The 18,313-nt window shown below is 38.1% G+C and overlaps 2 protein-coding genes across 20 annotated transcripts in view; one reads left to right on the forward strand and one right to left on the reverse strand.

Annotated features, from left to right (window-relative positions):
- The window catches only part of map2 (microtubule-associated protein 2), a 130,357-nt gene extending 123,511 nt beyond the window's left edge, over positions 1-6,846 (forward strand). For 14 of the 19 annotated variants that reach the window (XM_047814900.1, XM_047814911.1, XM_047814906.1 and 11 more), the window contains 5 exons: positions 145-237; positions 1,557-1,638; positions 2,562-2,674; positions 2,998-3,060; positions 3,492-6,846. In XM_047814900.1, the coding sequence (XP_047670856.1) occupies positions 145-237; positions 1,557-1,638; positions 2,562-2,674; positions 2,998-3,060; positions 3,492-3,686 (546 nt within the window). In that variant the 3' untranslated portion in view covers positions 3,687-6,846. The remainder of the gene's footprint in view (positions 1-144; positions 238-1,556; positions 1,639-2,561; positions 2,675-2,997; positions 3,061-3,491) is intronic. The other 5 variants (XM_047814910.1, XM_047814914.1, XM_047814918.1 and 2 more) reach the window with 3 other exon arrangements.
- Positions 6,847-10,140: 3,294 nt separating this feature from the next.
- myl1 (myosin, light chain 1, alkali; skeletal, fast) lies at positions 10,141-16,827 on the reverse strand. The gene is made up of 6 exons (XM_027155264.2): positions 16,608-16,827; positions 15,265-15,292; positions 14,208-14,351; positions 12,224-12,397; positions 11,400-11,477; positions 10,141-10,734 (listed from the first exon to the last, which is right to left on the reverse strand). The coding sequence occupies exons 1-6, from the start codon at positions 16,734-16,736 to the stop codon at positions 10,706-10,708; spliced, it is 582 nt and encodes a 193-aa protein (XP_027011065.1). The 5' UTR covers positions 16,737-16,827; the 3' UTR covers positions 10,141-10,705.
- Positions 16,828-18,313: the final 1,486 nt, after the last annotated feature.

Raw genomic sequence — 18,313 nt, forward strand, 5'->3', positions numbered from 1 at the left:
GAGTGTGTGTGTATGTATTACTGATACATATACACTGTGTGTGGGTGTGGGTGTGGGTGGGTGTGTGGGGGGGGGTGTGGGGGGGTGTGTGGGGGGGGGGGTGTCCATCTCCATTAAAAATCGCACATGTGTGTATCCTTCTAGATTCAAATTTCAAACAAGAAGCTGGACTTCAGTCATGTGCAATCAAAATGTGGGTCCAAGGATAACCTGAAGTTTTCACCCCTTGGAGGCAATGTATGTATGGTTCATGTAGCAAAACAACCTCTCTCTCTCTCTCTCTCTCTCTCTCTCTCTCTCTCTCTCTCTCTCTCTCTCTCTCACTCTCACACAAACTCTCTCTCCCTCTCTCTCACACACACACACACACTCTCTCTCTCACTCTCTCTCTCTCACACACTCTCTCACTCTGTCTCTCTCTCACACACTCTCTCTCTCTCTCACACTCTGTCTGTCTGTCTGTTTGTCTGTCTGTCTCTCTCTCTCTCACTCACTCACTCACTCACTCTCTCTCACACAACCTCTCTCTCACACTCACTCTCTCTCTCATAAACTCTCTCTCTCTCTCTATCTCTCTCTCTCTCTCTCTCTCTCTCTCTCTCTCTCTCTCTCTCTCTCTGCACCTCTAGACAGAGACCCTTCATGTCATCAAGCTTGATGTCCCTCATTACTGTGTATACACACTCGTATATATATTTATTCATTATCATGAGCAGCATTTAATGACCGTATCAAGAAAGAAAGAAAGAAAGAAAGAAAGAAAGAAAGAAAGAAAGAAAGAAAGAAAGAAAGAAAGAAAGAAAGAAAGCGATATATGACCTTAGATGAAGTTACCAGTTTCCAGTTCAGTAACAAACAAACAAGCAACTAAATTAATTGTTAATGAAGGATTTATGCCATTTATCATTTCTAATTAAATAAATAATAATTAAATGGTCTATTAAACAGTTTAAACACAAACAAACATCTTGTATAATTACAACTGACAGAAAATGATCATTTCTTCTAAAATAAATATCAAAAATTAGTTAATCAAAGAAACATATTAGAAAATATTTAAACAATTAATAATAGAGCAATAATAATAATAATAATAATAATAATAATAATAATAATAATAATAATAATAATAATAATAATAATAATAATCTGTGAGGCGTCAAAATGACTGAACCTGGGTTTGAAAAGATTCCAAATGATCCTTAAAATTATAGCTTGAAGTCATAGCGCAGGTTCAGTCAAAAAGGTTTCTTACAAATCTTCAGGCTTTCAATTAAAAAAAAATTAAAGCATCAGTAGGAAGATTTTTGCATGAAGTAGAAGATATAAAAATTATTTTTTGTTACTTTTCTTAAGTCTTTTGTCAAATATATTTAATAAATAAAGAAATGCCAATAGGTAGGTTATTTATTTATTTATTTATTTATTTATTTATTTATTTATTTATTTATTTTTGTGAACCAGACACATTTTTCTCAGCCTGTTTTTCCTTCTCCACCTTTTCATCATGATCTCAAGCTCCTGTTCTACGTTAACCCTCGCTCTGTCCTTCACAGGTTCAGATTCAATCGAAGAAGCTCGATCTCAGCCACGTGACCTCCAAGTGCGGCTCTATGGATAACATCCACCACAAGCCAGGTTATTGTTGCCGTAATGTTCTCCGGGGCGCTGAGTCTATAAAAATGTCATGTCACGATGTTAAACTACAGTAACGTGTCGCTCTTATCGTATGTTAGTGAGTCACAGAACGACACCGCTGCTGATTATGTGTTTCATGGCTTCAACATAATGGAATTGCTCTAATATTCAACACACTATTATTATTATAAAATCATATCATTTGTATAAAAATCTAATGTTACATCATTACATTACAAAACATTACAAGATAATTTAAATATTACATCAAACCATTAATGTATAATATTAATACTATTAATATTATATTAATAATATTAAATTACATTAATCAAAAAAACGTTATATTAGCTGTCTGATATTATAGTCACCCAAAAGTTCATAAAATTACGATTTTATTTAAGATCAAATCACGCTATTTTAACAGCCAATCACGTTCCAGTATGCAAATGACAACAAAACGCTGGTTTACGTGGTGCAGGCGTGGAGCATCTGATCTCTCCGTGCACATTAATATCATGTATTCACTTATTTGTAAGTTAAGATGTAAAATATTTTTTATTCCAGAGGCATATAAACTGCACTGTAATACTCGATGTCATAGCAGGTATGAATCTTAGCAATAATAGTATAAGTAACTTTATATAAACATGGTTATCTAATATGAGATCGTGATCAAATGTGTGTTTAGAATGAAACAAAATTATGGGGTAACAGAACAAGACAGTTTCAAGCTGGTGACTAGGAAAATAAAATATTTCTTATCATTTGTAGAATTTAGGATATTAAGTAGGTTTGACATTACAGACGAATTTAATATTCAGTCAAGTCTTAATAGACCGTTTGGAAATGTTGGAATTGCGCCGTTTCTTATAATACATGAAACACCTACTAAGAGTTTTCTTGTACATCCTGTCCTGCAGGTGGCGGTAACGTGCGCATCGAGAGCGTAAAACTGGACTTTAAGGATAAAGCTCATGCTAAAATTGGCTCTCTGGATAACGCTCACCATGTACCAGGAGGAGGAAATGTGATGGTGAATGAGCTCGACTTTTACACTTATTACACTCATGTTTAATGTGTTTTTTAATTTTTACTTGGTTAATGCTAAATTTTGTTTTTAAAAAAAATTGTTAAATCATGTATATGTGTAAAATTTTTGTGACGAAGCTACAAAAATTTTAGAAAATTTTAGAACATTTTCATAGGGAGTTAAATTCTTTTTTTTTTTTCTTTTTTCTAAAAGGTAGCCAAAAGTCCTCAGGTAGCGATTAAGGGGTCCAAGCACTGTGCGATAGACTGATGTTGAGAATATTATAACTTTATCCTTTTCATTTGCTTTTCATAAAACGGATTCAGGTGAGGGGGGGGCACTTTCCTCCGGGTACTCTGGTTTCCTCCCCCGGTCCAAAGACATGCATGGTAGGTTGATTGGCATCTCTGGAAAATTGTCCGTAGTCTGTGTGTGTGAGTGTGTGAGTGAATGAGAGTGTGTGTGTGCCCTGTGATGTGTTGGCACTCCATCCAGGGTGTATCCTGCCTCGATGCCCGATGACGCCTGAGATAGGCACAGGCTCCCCGTGACCCGAGAAGTTCGGATAAGCGGTAGAAAATGAATGAATGAATGAATGAATGAATGAATGAATGATTCAGGTGAGGATCGTCACAAAGGAGACGTTATTATGAGTATTTCTTACAACTGTTGATTATTTTCCATATAGTGATGGAATATCACATTGGCCCTTGCTTTCTGCCAGCTGTGTGTATTCAGCTCCATTTGTCGTTGTAGTTTATATACTGTAGTTGACCCTCTGAGCAATATGACTTTACCCTTTCTGCTCTTATCCTCTCAGATCGAGAGCCACAAGCTTATGTTCCGTGAGACAGCGAAGGCTCGCGTGGACCACGGCGCCGAGATCGTCACTCAGTCATCTGGTCTGTCTCCTCACCAGATGTCATCATCCGGCAGCATCAACCTGCTTGAGTCCCCACAGCTGGCCACGCTCGCTGAGGACGTCACAGCTGCTCTGGCCAAGCAGGGACTCTAAAAAAAAAATAATAATGAAAAATTAATTAATTAAAAAAAAACCTTTCAACATCCTCCATAATGCCCAGCTACACCATCAGCTCCGCCCATTTATCTATGAATATATATATATATAAACAGCAATCCCTCTAGTGGTGTCGTAGTAGTGACTAACGACCCTCTGAACGTTCCTGGGACACCGCGTTTCCCCTCCGACGTCATCTCATCCACATCTGTCGCCGGAAACGAGAGCAGCCACCAAGAGCTGGAGCAGACTTTATCACGGAAAGAAGAGAAAAATTCAATGGGGAAAAAAAAAGAATTGTTGTTGGATTTTTATTCCTATTTTATGGTATTTGAATCATTTTTATTCTAGAATTCCAGTTAATTAGCTAGAAAGGTACCAGTGCTTTTATTCTCCCTGTATGCTGTGTGATAATTTTTTCTCTCTCTCTCTCTCTCTCTCTCTCTCTCTCTCTCTCTTTCTCTCAAAATTTTTTTTTTTTTTTCTATTACGGTGGTGTACAGATGCTGATCTCAGATCAGAGTTATCATTAAGGAAAAGAAAGGAGAATGATTTCGGGGCAGCTGTTTCCTCCTCGTTCTTTTGCGTAGAGCCAGTGCATGGAGTCTAAACCCCGCCTCCAGGGGGGGAAAAAATTCACCTGACGAACCAACAAAATGATATACAATGTATATTAAATATATGTATAATTACACCGATTATTTGTCAACGGCATCTCTCGATCAGAAAAGAACGACGATGACGATTCCACGATAATATCTATACAGTACAAACACGTTATTAACGCAAATAAAAAAGGAAACGATGGTGATGCGCATGTGTCGATTCTACTAAAGAGCTATTTTCTATTTCGAAAACAGATTTCGTAAGTTATTTGCTGATTCGTTCGATAAAACGAACAGTACATGTTTTTAGCTATTAGTCACGACAACGTTATGCTTGTTCGATCGTTCGAAAGGACCGCGTTGGCTTTGCCAAGGGGTCAAGGCTTTATATCAGACACAGACACACACACACTCCATCAGCGGTTAAAGGAATACTCCGGTGTTTTTCCTCCGAAACTTCTATCCTTTGTATCTGTGTGATTACAACAGACGGGAAATTCAGGATTTTCTCTGCGTTCAAAAAGAACAGAATTTTTTTTTTTACTTCAAACCCACTTCTAATAGATGTCTAAGGGCACTTGTTGAGCTGGAGGGTGTTTAAAGTAATCCGACTATATGACCTGGAGACTACAGCAGTGGTTGTAACAATAACCGTAAAGATTCATACGAGATAAACCTTCCGCCGAATGCGGAAGGAAATAAATCCAGTTACGTTTTTTTTTTAATAGTTTCTGTGCATCTTTAACTTATTATTAGCATAACCAGATAATCTTTCCTCTGATAAAATGTAATCCAAATGATGAACCGTACTCTACTGTATATAATTTGTCATGCATTATGTATATTTTAGCAAGCCATTTACGTGACAGTGAAAATCTTTTAAACTGAGATTTTCTCAATCCATAAAAATAAGTTAGTCGAAAAAAAACGTACAAAAAACGACGTATTGGTCCGATCTTACGGCACGTCTGACATTTCTTCAGACTTCCACTTACTTGACTTTCTATAAATTGAATGTTACTGTTTGTCATGAAATATTGAAAGAAAAAAACAATAATCTCCCCGTGCCTCGGGGGTTTCCTCCGGGTACTCCGGTTTCCTCCCCCGGTCCAAAGACATGCATGGTAGGTTGATTGGCATCTCTGGAAAATTGTCCGTAGTGTGTGAGTGTGTGCGTGAATGAGAGTGTGTGTGTGTGCCCTGTGATGGGTTGGCACTCCGTCCAGGGTGTATCCTGCCTCGATGCCCGATGACGCCTGAGATAGGCACAGGCTCTCCGTGACCCGAGAAGTTCGGATAAGCGGTAGAAAATGAATGAATGAATGAATGAATGAATGAATGAATGAATGAATGAAAAACAATAATCCTTGTTCTATACTTGATCTCTTATCAAACGTGTATAGAGGCTCGATGAAGTGAAATCAGTCTCAGAAAGAGATCAGAAGTGCCTCAGGTGTGTGTAGTTAACTGGTACATAATCTGCTAATCCTCCAGGGAAGCTAATACGAATCCTAGTATCCTGTACTAGTTACTATACATAACTTATACTATAGCTATGTTCCGTATAACATAAACACAAGCCATGCACACGGACAATAACAGGAATACATTCCTATTACACTTACTATAGAAGACAAACGATTAGCAACAAGCACGTTTTTTGTCACTCCAGGGTTTCGGATCCGCCATGACACGGATCAGGATAAAGCTCAGAATTAATCCAGAAATTAAAATTGAAGTACATCTTTGTTTATAACCACATACCACTAAAGGATTCATGAAAGTATCGGGAGAAAGAAGCAGCTTAAGCCCTTATACATCTATTATGAGTCATGCCTATGATGAGTCAAAATTCTTGTATGCGGTAATCACCTATGGTGCAGATGTGGTAGTTAAGTGTTAGGTTGAAAAATCATCTTGATTCCTTTGAGAGAAAGATTGCTCCGCCCGATTCGGTTCAAAATCTAATAGTCTGACTCAAAAGCTACATCACTGTCTCTCCTCAGCTTAGTGCAGATTATCAGAAAGTAATGATCATGTATTATAGTCACTGCTGTCTCTGTACCCCACGGTGCAGTCGTTGCCTCTGGGCATGTGTTTTGTCCAAGAAAGCTTTTTGCTTGTTATTTTATTATCCACTGTATGGAGCCTAAACTGGGGCTTCTCAGTCACACCCTCTGTACTCTGCCTTGTTCTTCTTAGATACTTAGGTTTGTTTTACACGTAACCGTAGAAGATGGAAATAAAGAGACGAAACAAACAAAAAAAAAGTAAAAAATAACCGAAAAAAAAAATTTTCACCTTGCACATGTTTGAAGTGCTCCAGTATCTTTTTTCTGTCGTCATTTGTGGTATCTCATGTTTTTACCCCCCTTTGTTTTTTGGCTTCTGTATTTGTTCTGCACCCTGTTTGCCCTTCGCTCACTCTTACGGCAACTGTAAATCTATTTAAAAGGTCCTCTAGATGTATGCAGTTTTTCTCCTGTTGATATGACGCTGATTACAAAATGCTCTTACCAGCTATGAAAATAAAGAAAAATGGATGAAAAATGGACGAGTGTCGCTGGGCTGACGTTCTGTTTGTTCACCTGCAAGGAATGATAAGGTTTCAACTATACTAACTACACTGTCTCGAACATGCATATTGGCTAATTAAATCTAGCATTGAAATCTAACCCAAAGACCAATTAAACTAGCTCAAAAATCCAAACTATCCCAATACCAAAGTCAGAAACAGCCCCAGCAAACAGCACCAACGTTTCCCAAAGAACTTGTGACTTATCACACTGCATCTCGCTCCTTCAGATATTCTAGCACTGCTGGACTGATCTCACCATCTCTGAGGGTTCAAAGAAGGTACGCGTTCTTTGTTGTGCCACCAATGTTCCACTAGATATCTTCAAACGTTGGGTGAAAGCCTCTTCTTAAAATACATACACTAGCAATGAGAAACTAAGCTTTATGTCACAAATGGAAATGGAACTGCAATATAACACACAGCAACAGTTTAAAACCAGCCCAAATTCATGGCAAACCATGGACTTGGCAACCCTGGCTGGGTTCTCCAAGGAACAAGTGTATTTAAAATGAGCTCACGAGATACTTTAATTACACACGTCACCTTTCTATGACTTCAGATGGTACCAAAGCTAAGTAAGGATGTTTCATCAAATCCCTCTTCCCCGAAGGAATGGACTAAATCATATTTATACTAGAACATATTTCAATTCAATTTATTTGTCTAGCACTTTTAACAATTCACATTGTCTCGAAGAAGCTTCATAGAAGTAAAGAAACAATAAATATATTAAAGTTTAAAATTAAATGACAAATTTTTCTGAAATCTTTTAATAATGATCAAGCCTGAGGTAACGTTGTGAGGGAAAACTCCCTGAGATGATATGAGGAAGAAACCTTGAAAGGAACCAGACTCAGTAGGGAACGTCGTTCTCATTTGGGTGACACCGGACAGGAAATAATGTCAATGTAAATAACGTCCTTTCTACGGTTTGTAGGTGAATGGAATTAAGCAACCAAGAGCTTCTGAGGAACCAACAGGTCAGAGATCATTACAGACTTAAAACTAGTTCCTTCCTGCTGAAGTCTTTAAACGTTCAGAGGGAAGACCTGAGCACAAAGCTGACCGACACAATGGCGGTTCAAAGTCTGAGTGATAGTTTCCAAGTGGGTCAATCCACAGCGATCCCATGGGTCACGTGCTGTCCATGTAGATCTATCCCCAGCAGAGTGTAACACCAAGCTTTAAGACTCCAACCAGAGGGTGGAGCATCAGGATGGATCAGGAAGGTCATCAAAATGTCATGGTCGGGTATCATTATTTGTTTTGCATATTGTGTAAAATTAAAAACAGCTAACTATGGTCATGAGCTTTGGGTCATGACCGAAAGGACGAGATCCCGGATACAGGCGGCCGAAATGAGTTTCCTCCGCAGGGTGACTGGGCACTACCTTAGAGATAGGGTGAGGAGCTCGGTCACTCGGGAGGAGCTCAGAGTGGAGCCACTGCTCCTCCACATCGAGAGGGGTCAGCTGAGGTGGCTCGGGCATCTGTTTCGGATGCCTCCTGGACGCCTCCCTGGGGATGTGTTCCGGGCATGTCCAATCCGGGAGGAGGCCCCAGGGAAGACCTAGGACACACTGGAGGGACTATGTCTCTCGGCTGGCCTGGGAACGCCTCGGTATTCCCCCGGAAGAACTGGAGGAAGTGTCTGGGGAGAGGGAAGTCTGGGCATCCCTGCTTAGTCTGCTGCCCCCGCGACCCAGCCCCGGATAAGCGGTAGAAGATGGATGGATGGATGGATAAAAACAGCTAATTAACCTCTCATATGATAGTTTGCACAAAGTTGGGTTTATTAACTGGTTCATATGCTAGTTAAAACCAGTAATCACATTTCATACATTTTCACAATCATCATGCTTTTTGCCTTAGCAATGGTCTAAACTGTGATAAGCTTTGCACCAGACTACACACCCATTACCAAACGTAGCTAACTACAACTAGCTAATGTGTAAGATAGAACAATGACATGTAGAGGGCAATAGAGGGTGGAATAGACAATTAGTTCTGGTAATCTACATCTCCGGTAATCTTACTTTTTACCTCAGAAACACTAGTATTATTATCATCTTTGCTTACAATGACAGGATTTTATCAACTCTACAGATTTTAAAGATTTTTCCAGGCAGGATTCCAAGCTGAAACCCAAGGCAAGGACTTCTTAATGGAGGAATTCAGTCACAGCAAAAGGTAATGTTTATTAATATTAGCATTGATGATAAAAAAACGCTAGTACTAACTTAATTTTGCCTACATTTCTTATATTGTCCACATTTCAGTTAATTACCTAATAACTAATTATTTTAAAAGAAAATGTTTTTAGAAGCTATTACCATCGAAGCAATAGCATCCTGTTTGCTAATGTGTGTTAGCTCTAATTAGCCTGTAATTAATTGAGTGCTTCAAATGAGAATGATTTTTGTTTTTGTTCAGTGGCAAACAGTCCATTACAAGGTGGCAGTCAGTGCTAAATTCTACCAAATGCCACACAATCCTGATGTAAAACCTTTTAGACATTTAGCTAGAAAGGTTGCCAGATTAGCTTTGTTTATTTTTTCTCCTGAATTCAAATTTTATTAATGTTACAAGCCGTTTTTTTGTTTTTCTTTAATTCTATTACCAATCCTGAATTTTTATAACACTTATCCTAAATAGTATTTGTATATATTTTAATTACATTTGGCTTTATTTCCCTATGTTGTTGTGACAATGTGCAGGAGACTGCCCAAGTAGCTACTCCACATTTACATATACATTTATACATTTTGAAATCTATAGCTAAAAACTTATTTGCTTAATGTTCAAATATGTTGTTGTTGTTGTTGTTTTATTGTTGTTGTTTTGTTGTTTTGTTTGTTGTTTCACATAGTGAAATAAATGCAGGATGTTTGTGAATGTATATGTGATTTGTTTCTTGATTTTAAACCAGATATTTAATATGAATCTGTTTATAAATGCACATTTGAGCTAGCTAGCTAACATATATGAGAGATTAAGAATAAAGCTGTTAGCTATATTTTCACAACATACAGTACGCAAATGTGCGTGCTACCTCTTTGCTAACACTTTGCTAAGTGTTCCTCGCTTGTTCATTGGGACTTGTAAGAACCAAAACGGACTACAGTAAACCTGCAATATGACATTCATTCGATCTAGATTTTTCCACAAGAGCATTATTTGAAATAATAATTTTCACCTGCTGCTAAGGTAAAGAAGTTCACTCAAATCCTCTATGAGATCATTTAAAGTCAAGAGCCAGGATTCAAGGTGGAATTTGTGAAAAGTTTATTATGAGAAATGACAGAGGCGAAAAATAAATAAAGACTCTGGGACAAAGGGGAGAGTAGGGCGCTTCAGCGACCGGTCCACAGTGAAGGCGACATATATTAGCACCTTCGGATGATACAGAGGGGGTGTGTGTGAATATATGTGTATATGTGTGTGTGTGTGTGTGTGTGTGTGTGTGTGTGTGTGTGTGTGTGTGTGTGTGTGAGAGAGAGAGAGAGAGAGAGAGAGAGAGAGAGAGAGAGAGAGAGAGAGAGAGAGAGAGAGTGATTGTGTATGTGTCTGGAGAACCTTGTTAAAGAGAGAACCCCGTTTTATGCCTCGTTACTGCCCCACTGTGGAGAGACTCGCCCTTGGAACAAAAAAAAGGCTTACAAATGACACAAAAAGAAGGGGAAAAAACATAAGACAAGAAGAATGACTTATAAACGACATCCCATAGTCCTTTCATTTAAATTTGTTTCCTGTTGGTTGTTGAAACAGCTCATGGACGTCCTGACACCATGGGGTCGGGAGAAATAGACGAGTTTCCTCACAACCGGTACAACTTACACGGACATGATGTGTTTCACGAAAGCTGCAGGGAGAGAAAGATGGGTAAATGGTGAATATGTAAAAAAAAAATTGATTAAAAAATTAATCATTGGAATATTTGCTCAAGATTCAAAATTGTTCACGATTTAAGAAAAGTCTGGCTAATATTACAAGATTTTGGGATTATGACCTTTCAGTATTTTATAGGTTTATGACTGTATTAGGATTTTTAGAATTATTTCATCATGGCACTGTACGTTTTCTAATAAGGAAAGTCCTTAGTCTTTAGGACACTGGAGTTTCCTGGTTTCTCAGTACCATGACAAGCTATGTTTATTAACTTCAAATGACATAAGAAATATACGGTTTATAGCCGTAATGCTATGAGATAACAGGAACTAGAACAAAGAAAGTGTTAAAGAATAAACAGTACAATATGCCAAAGTGCTGAGGTATTAGAGGAATAAAGCACTTTCAGGACGAGTTGTTATAGAAAAATAATCAACTCCAAAGGTTCACGTGGCACAGCATCATGTCACATCACATCACCTCTTCACTGATTATTTTCACATAAGTCACAACATTTTTTATTCCATATTTTACAAAAGGTGCTTCATATAAGGGATTTTGTCCTTTTATCAACCAACCATTCTCAGTGTAATACGATTTAAATTTGCTTTTTTTTGCTTTTATGTAAACAGCACTGACCCTCGTAGTTGACACAGCCGTTCTCGTCCTCCTGGCCGGCCATGAGAGCATCGACCTCAATCTCTGTCATTCTCTCACCTGTTAGAAATTCATTTCAGAAATGAGCAAAAGTGCAAAAAAAACAAACCCCACACAATAAAATGCTCAAAACAGATTCATGACGCGGTTGAAACATAACAAAATATACAGCGTTTTAATCTAACGTCATTTAAAATGAACAAATAAAACAATATGTTGCAAATAACAAGAAATTATGTCTCTATTGTTCCATCCATCCATCCAGGCTTTTATACTAAAACTCTGACACTTTATAAAAGCAGCCATCTTGGACAACCAGAAATGAAGATTTGGGTTTGTTTGTAACATCACGGACTGCAGCACATACGCTGAGCCACCAGAGGGAGCCGTCCCTGAGTACTGAGCATCATCAAGGTCAAGGTGAGCTTCCGGGTCTTAGGAATTGTAGTGTCGCGGAGTGTTGTTAGTTTACCTACCTATCGGGTAGGAACATTGGGGTAGGAACATTGCCTGTTCTATTTGATTTGATGTTTTGCTGTCGTTGTGTTTTTGGTTTTGTTTGTTCTGACCTCTGGATTGTTTGCTTCGGATATTCGTTAAACTCCAACTTTGGATAAACATTAAACATGGATTCGCACACAGAACCTCTGGGGCTTCATTACAGTGTTTTAAAGCATTTTTTCCCTCATAGATCTAATGCGGATTAAAACTCATCTACACGTGGTGTAACAAAAAATGTACATTTGTTTAAACGGATTGAATTTTTTCATTATGTAGATAGTCGCATACAGAACGCAGACACTTACCCAGTGTTGAGAGGACAATACGCAGCTCAGTGCCCATCACTGTGCCGTTACCCTCCTTATCAAAGACACGCAGACCCTCAACGTAGTCCTCAAAAGTTCCCTTGTTGGGGCTGTTCACAATAAACTGCAGCATGGGCAGGAAAGCCTCAAACTCTACTCTCTTATTGGCCATGTCTGTCCAGAAAAGGAAGGGTCAGAGGTCAGGGTCAGTTTGTGAAAAGCAAATGTGCAAGTTTATAGATGCTTAAAGGAATCAGTGCTGAATAAATGCCCACAGAACATAAACAGCAGCTGTGACAATTAGGGTTGCAAAATTCCGGGAATTTTCAAGGCTGGAAACTTTCCATGGGAATTAACAGGAATATATGGGAATTTACTGGAAATTTAAAAAAAAAAAATGCAGAGTTGCCTATAACAGGGTATTTAAATGTAGATAAAAAAAAATCTTGCAGCATAATTTTGTTTAAAACAACAAGATTTAATGCAATTTAAGTTGACTTGTACCCTGCGTTCTTCGGTCACTCGCACACAGCACACTGCTTACTGGAAGGCCATTGAGGCCAAACCCCCTGCATGTACTTGTGTTCTTCCATAACATGCACAGTAACACTTCAGTCTAGCATCATTTAACTACTGTAGTTGCTTATTAGCATGAACATTAATAGAATATTGGTTATTTATTAGTACTAATTAAGCACATATTAATGCCTTATTCTGCATTACATTATTCTACATTCTTAACTGTACCCAATACCTAAACTTAATAACTACCTTACTAATTAGAATAGATTACAGCGATCATAGGGAAATATGTTTATTACAATTATTAAGTTTATTATGTTTATTACAAGCATAATAATGTTTATTAGGTTTTTGTGTTACTCAATGAAAGAATCAATGAACTTCTACTTACAATTAAATCAGTCAAAACATCATTTTTAAAATGTGTATTACTTTGAATGCATGTCTGCTTATGACCAAACTAAATGTTTATTTATGTTTGTATATTATATAGTTTATTTATATTTTCCTATATTTTCATAAATTCCTGTACATTTCCATAAATTCCCAGAAAGTTTCCAATTTGGAATATTTTCAAAATTCCCCACATTAAGTTCCCGTGGAAAGTTTCCGGAAATTTACCGGAAACTTTCCGCCCCTTTTGCGACCCTAGTGACAATAGTGTTGAGTGTAAGGTTTAAATTCGGACACTTGTTCTAATATGATCTTGTTTCTATGCTAACAAACTACACTTGGGTCTGTTGGGTTTTTATTATTTTACATTTTTGGAAGGAGTCTCCAGTGTCAGCACTTTGTAACACTGTAAATCTAGAACTTGTTTTTTTTCTCCACAGGAAAGTCTTCTGTTCATGTGGTTTCAGAGTTTCGGCGTAACATGACAAACTATGATTATACAGTTTCTTCTAGCTGCTACAAAGCGATAACAGGGACTGCGTCGTCTTATGGATGTTTCTCTGCAAATGCTGTAGTGTTACTATGGAAACAAAAACCTATGAGGATTTGTTCGTTTTGAACCTTTTGAACCAGTTTCCTGACTTTCCATTTCAGCGGCAGAATGGAAATTGAATTATGAGGCATTTCATTGTAAACCAGGGGTGTCTGATATTATCCGCAATGGGTAAGTGTGGGTGGAGCTTTTAACACCAAACAAGCAGAAGCCACACCCGATTCCACCTGTTTAATCAGTTAATCTTGGGTTTCAACAGACTCAGATGTGGCTTGTGACTAGAATTTGGTTATTTCCCTATAGAAGCATGACCTGGTGTGTGTACATAGTTTTATTACTGTAATGTTTTGTTGACACTTGTACATTATCTTGTTGAATCTTAATGGTTCCTGACGTTCCTCTGATAAATTAGATCTATAGACAAGTCTCTAAGATTGACCGTCCTTCATACAAAGTGCTCAAAAACACTAGATGATTTATGTGTCGGTGGTGAGGTGTGAATGATCTAGGTCATACCATCAGAGCTGGGGTTGCCAAGGATCTTGTTCACTTCCTTGTTGGTGGGGTTTTGGCCCAGAGCACGCATGATGTCAGCGATCTGGTTGTAGGCGACCTTGCTGTCACCGACTCTGTCGAAAAGGCCAAAGGCTTCCCTGTAGTCTGCGAAAATGAACAGAGGCAGAGGGTTTGTTTATGCTCATGATTTCAATCACAAGAAATACGACTCAATCAAACGAATCAAACTAACTATCAATGCCTGTTGTCCCTATCGAGTCCTAGGGTGTTGGGATGGATTTCTCGATATTTGAATGTAATCTGGATACATGGAGTTATTGTGGCTTTGGCATGTTTCCCACTATTAATCGAAAACCTCGATATTACTCACAACCTGCCGGTCAGGTTAGCGAAGAAGGCACGCCATGCCAGACAGTTCCCATACTGATCCTCTCACATTAAGCACAACAGCTGCACTCACTCTCACTATAGGCTTTCACCAGGCAATATCACATTTGACCCATTTCAATTGGATTTGCTTTGAACTTCCTGGAAGGTGAGCTGCAAAAGATTAATGACTCCTCACACACCAATTCAAGCCTGAGGAAGGCATTCAAGATGTCAACTTGGAATCGATACACGGTCCTAAGAATATAACTCCGTCCATATAAAGGCACTGGAGTGAGAGTCTCTGTGAGCAACGTTAAACCAAGAATGCTGACCAGTGTGTAACTAACACCATGCCTGAAGTCTGTCTGACCTCCCACAGGGAATGAGGGGATTCATCTGCCTTACCAACACTCTGACCAGTCAAAACAGCTCGCATTTAAGGCTTAAAGGTATTATTTAACAATGTAAATCTGATTGGGAAAGACTCAAAGATTATACAATTTATCCAGCCCATTGTATTCAATCCAACTGAACTTGTATAGTGTCTATCTATCCACCAATCCATCCATCCATCCATCCATTCATCCATCCATCTATCCATCCATTAAGAGTTGTATAGACCTGAACCCAGTCTTTAAAGAAGAAGCAGAATAAAATTTGTGTAAATTTATTACAAAATAAAACTCACCCTCCAGCTGGTCTGGGGTGAACTCAACCTGCAGAAACAATACAAATCATTTTATAATGTTCACTTCACTACAGCAATAACTTTATTGTGTCATAATATCTTATTATGTCACATACAGTACCTTTAATGCAAATCATTTGTTATTTTACTCATTTGTAACAAATATTATTCAGTTATTCATATTTTTTAGGAATTACAATAAAATATTTGGAAGCTTAAATAATGAATTAAATATTAAATAAATATTTATATCGATCAATATTTAAACCATAGCAACAATTTAACAAAAGTAATACGAAATATTATTTTCCCTTTTATTTATTAAGAAATAAATTTATAGACGATAAAAGGCATTTCACATGTTTGACAAAAAAAATGCATCACAAGTTTTTAAATAATTTAATTAATATATAATACAATTTAAATATTCAAGTATAATATTTGTAGATTTTGCAGGATATAAATAATAATTAATATTTTATAAATCTTTAATTAATAAAATGTAAATCACATTGAATTAAAAAAGAGAATAGCCAGAGAAATTTTCTCAAAAATTTTTTCTCAAATTTAGCCAGCAAACAAAGTTGGAAAAAAGCAGAAAAATGAGTGACATGTGGCACTAAAATTAAATATTTCTAGTTCTATATTCTGCAAAAAGATATAAATCCTAAGCAGACTTTCAGAATATTTGAAATATCAATAGAAGTTGAAAGTCTGTCACTAATAATGGTTTTAGGGAAATGAGTCATGAAGTCTATAAATACCAAACTTATTTAAGTAATAGAAAAAAATGAGAGTGTTGGTGATGGAGGTAAAGCTACACCTCTCCATGTGCTTAATTTAGCTTCTTCTATGACTGTAACTGAAGGAAGTCCATCTTTGGGTGTCTTAACCTCGTCTACATTTGGTTACGAGTTGCACCCCAAACGGTCCTCGTTGGAAAGATAGTAAATAAAGAAGCAAAGTTTAGTCATTTATATAAATGGATTCATTGATCAGCTGGCAAAGGTGTCGATCAGGAATAAACTCAAACTATTCCTAACTATTCAGTAAGATTTGAAAGAAGTTTGGAACAGGAAAGCATAAACAATGTTCGGCTAATATGAAGGTTGCTTTTAATCCGTTAAACAAACTGACAAAACAAGAACAATAAAAGAATACAGATCAAATTGGCTGATATTTCCTTTTATTCTAGTAGAACAATAAATCAAAACTTTTATGCTCTAAAATAAACGGGACTAAAATGCGAACTGTCACTTTGCTGTGTGATCTGTCTGAAATGTTAGCATTCGGAATCTATCGCTATTTTTCATGCCAAAAGGGTTTACTGCATTTATGTATACCTTGACTGAAGACAGATCAACTGCTGCTTCTTTGGGTTTGGCCTCGGGTTCAGGAGCCGCGGCGGGTGCGGGTGCGGGTTCTGCCTTCTTTGCAGGCTCAGGCTTCTTAACGTCCTTCTTGGGTGCCATTGTTTAGCTGGAGAGTAAGTGTTCTACACCACCGGGGAGGGAGTGGACCACGACCTGGAGGATACTCAGCGCTCTTACAGAAAGCATGGATGTATATATGCACCCCTGTTTTACTCCATACTTGATTTCGGAGCTGCTAGCTGGATTGGCTGGAGAGTGCTGAAGGCTGGTCTCGTGCTCTAAATGGACATGGGAGGGGGACTGAGCCACAAGATAAAGTGGACGTGCTTAACACTTATTTGAGGTAACAGATGAATAGTGAAAGGGGTCTTCAGGGTCAATAGGTTAAAAACTGCAGGCATGCTATTATAAAAATCGAATCATTTCACTACCACCTGTCTCTCAGTGGCTACCAAACCGACAGGGTTCATCGTTCTCAGAGCGTTGAATTTATACTGAGGTTGTTGTTTTATACGAATTCAATCTCCAAAATAAATCAAATCTACCATAGTTACTAAAGTGATTATGTGCATTTATAGAAACAGGAAATATTGCTTTACTTCCTGTGAGACAGCAAATATGGGAATACAATCATTCTGTTTTAATTCAGACCCTAAAATGAGCAGCAATTGTACCCATGCTGCACCACTAATACATCACAATATACATCTAAACCCCCAGTAAACCCACTAAGTTTCCCACCCTACCCAATTACCAAGTTCTCATCCACACTGCAACTGAAATAACTATCAAATTGACCTGCTTAATTTGATACCGAGATCCCAAACCTGATTCTGAACATGCAGCATTACTCCCACACTCTCCCTAGGCAAGATACAGTTTTTCTTTTGCCGTTAAATACCCAGTTATACCCTTAGTCTGCCCCTAAAAACCCAGCCATACTCCCACCATACATTCTAATACCAAGTAACACATGCACATTAATGGATATCCAGCAACAGACCTGCTTTGCCAGTTAATACCCTATCACACTCCCCCTACCCCAAAACACCCATCAACAGCCCCACCCTGTCCCAAAAAAACAAGCAAAGAACCCAACCTACCCAGAATTACCCAGTAAAATAAATTGCCCATCTTGACTCTAAAACAGACTAAGAAACCCACACAGACAACAATTACTCAATAATATTCCCAACCTGCCTACAAAACAGAGCAACAAACCCACCATTGTGTGCAAATTCCAGGTCAAATATCCACCCTGCTTCAAAACACCCAACAAAGAACCCACCCTGCCCCAAAAACCCAGTAATATGCCTACCCTGCCCCCAAACACCCAGTAATATGCCCACGCTGCCCACAGCTACACATTAATATGCCCACTCTCTCCCAAAACACCTAGAAGAAATCCAACGTACATACAGTAAAAATACCCATCAATATTCCCATCCTGCCCCACGTTCCCAGTAATATGTCAATCCCAATTACCCCAAGTATGTCTGCCTCAGGGTCCCAGTAGTACGCCTACCACCTTATTGCTAAACACCCAGGAATATACCTCTAAACGCCCACCACGCTATCATGGTAACTTTCACTTCATCTGATATTCTGGAAGCAAACTGATATACGTATTTGGAATTGATTCAAACTCAAGATAATGTTTTTAGTTTGTGAAGTGT

Source organism: Tachysurus fulvidraco, chromosome 6 (assembly GCF_022655615.1).
Source record: "Tachysurus fulvidraco isolate hzauxx_2018 chromosome 6, HZAU_PFXX_2.0, whole genome shotgun sequence".
Taxonomy (NCBI): domain Eukaryota; kingdom Metazoa; phylum Chordata; class Actinopteri; order Siluriformes; family Bagridae; genus Tachysurus; species Tachysurus fulvidraco.

Coding starts and splice junctions, on each gene's coding strand:
- myl1 (XM_027155264.2), bottom strand. CDS start 16,736: ATGGCACCCAAGAAGGACGTTAAGAAGCCTGAGCCTGCAAAGAAGGCA. Junction 14,352..15,264: donor CACCCCAGACCAGCTGGAGG/GTGAGTTTTATT, acceptor TCATTTTCGCAG/ACTACAGGGAAGCCTTTGGC. Junction 12,398..14,207: donor TGGCAACCCCAGCTCTGATG/GTATGACCTAGA, acceptor TTTTCTGGACAG/ACATGGCCAATAAGAGAGTA.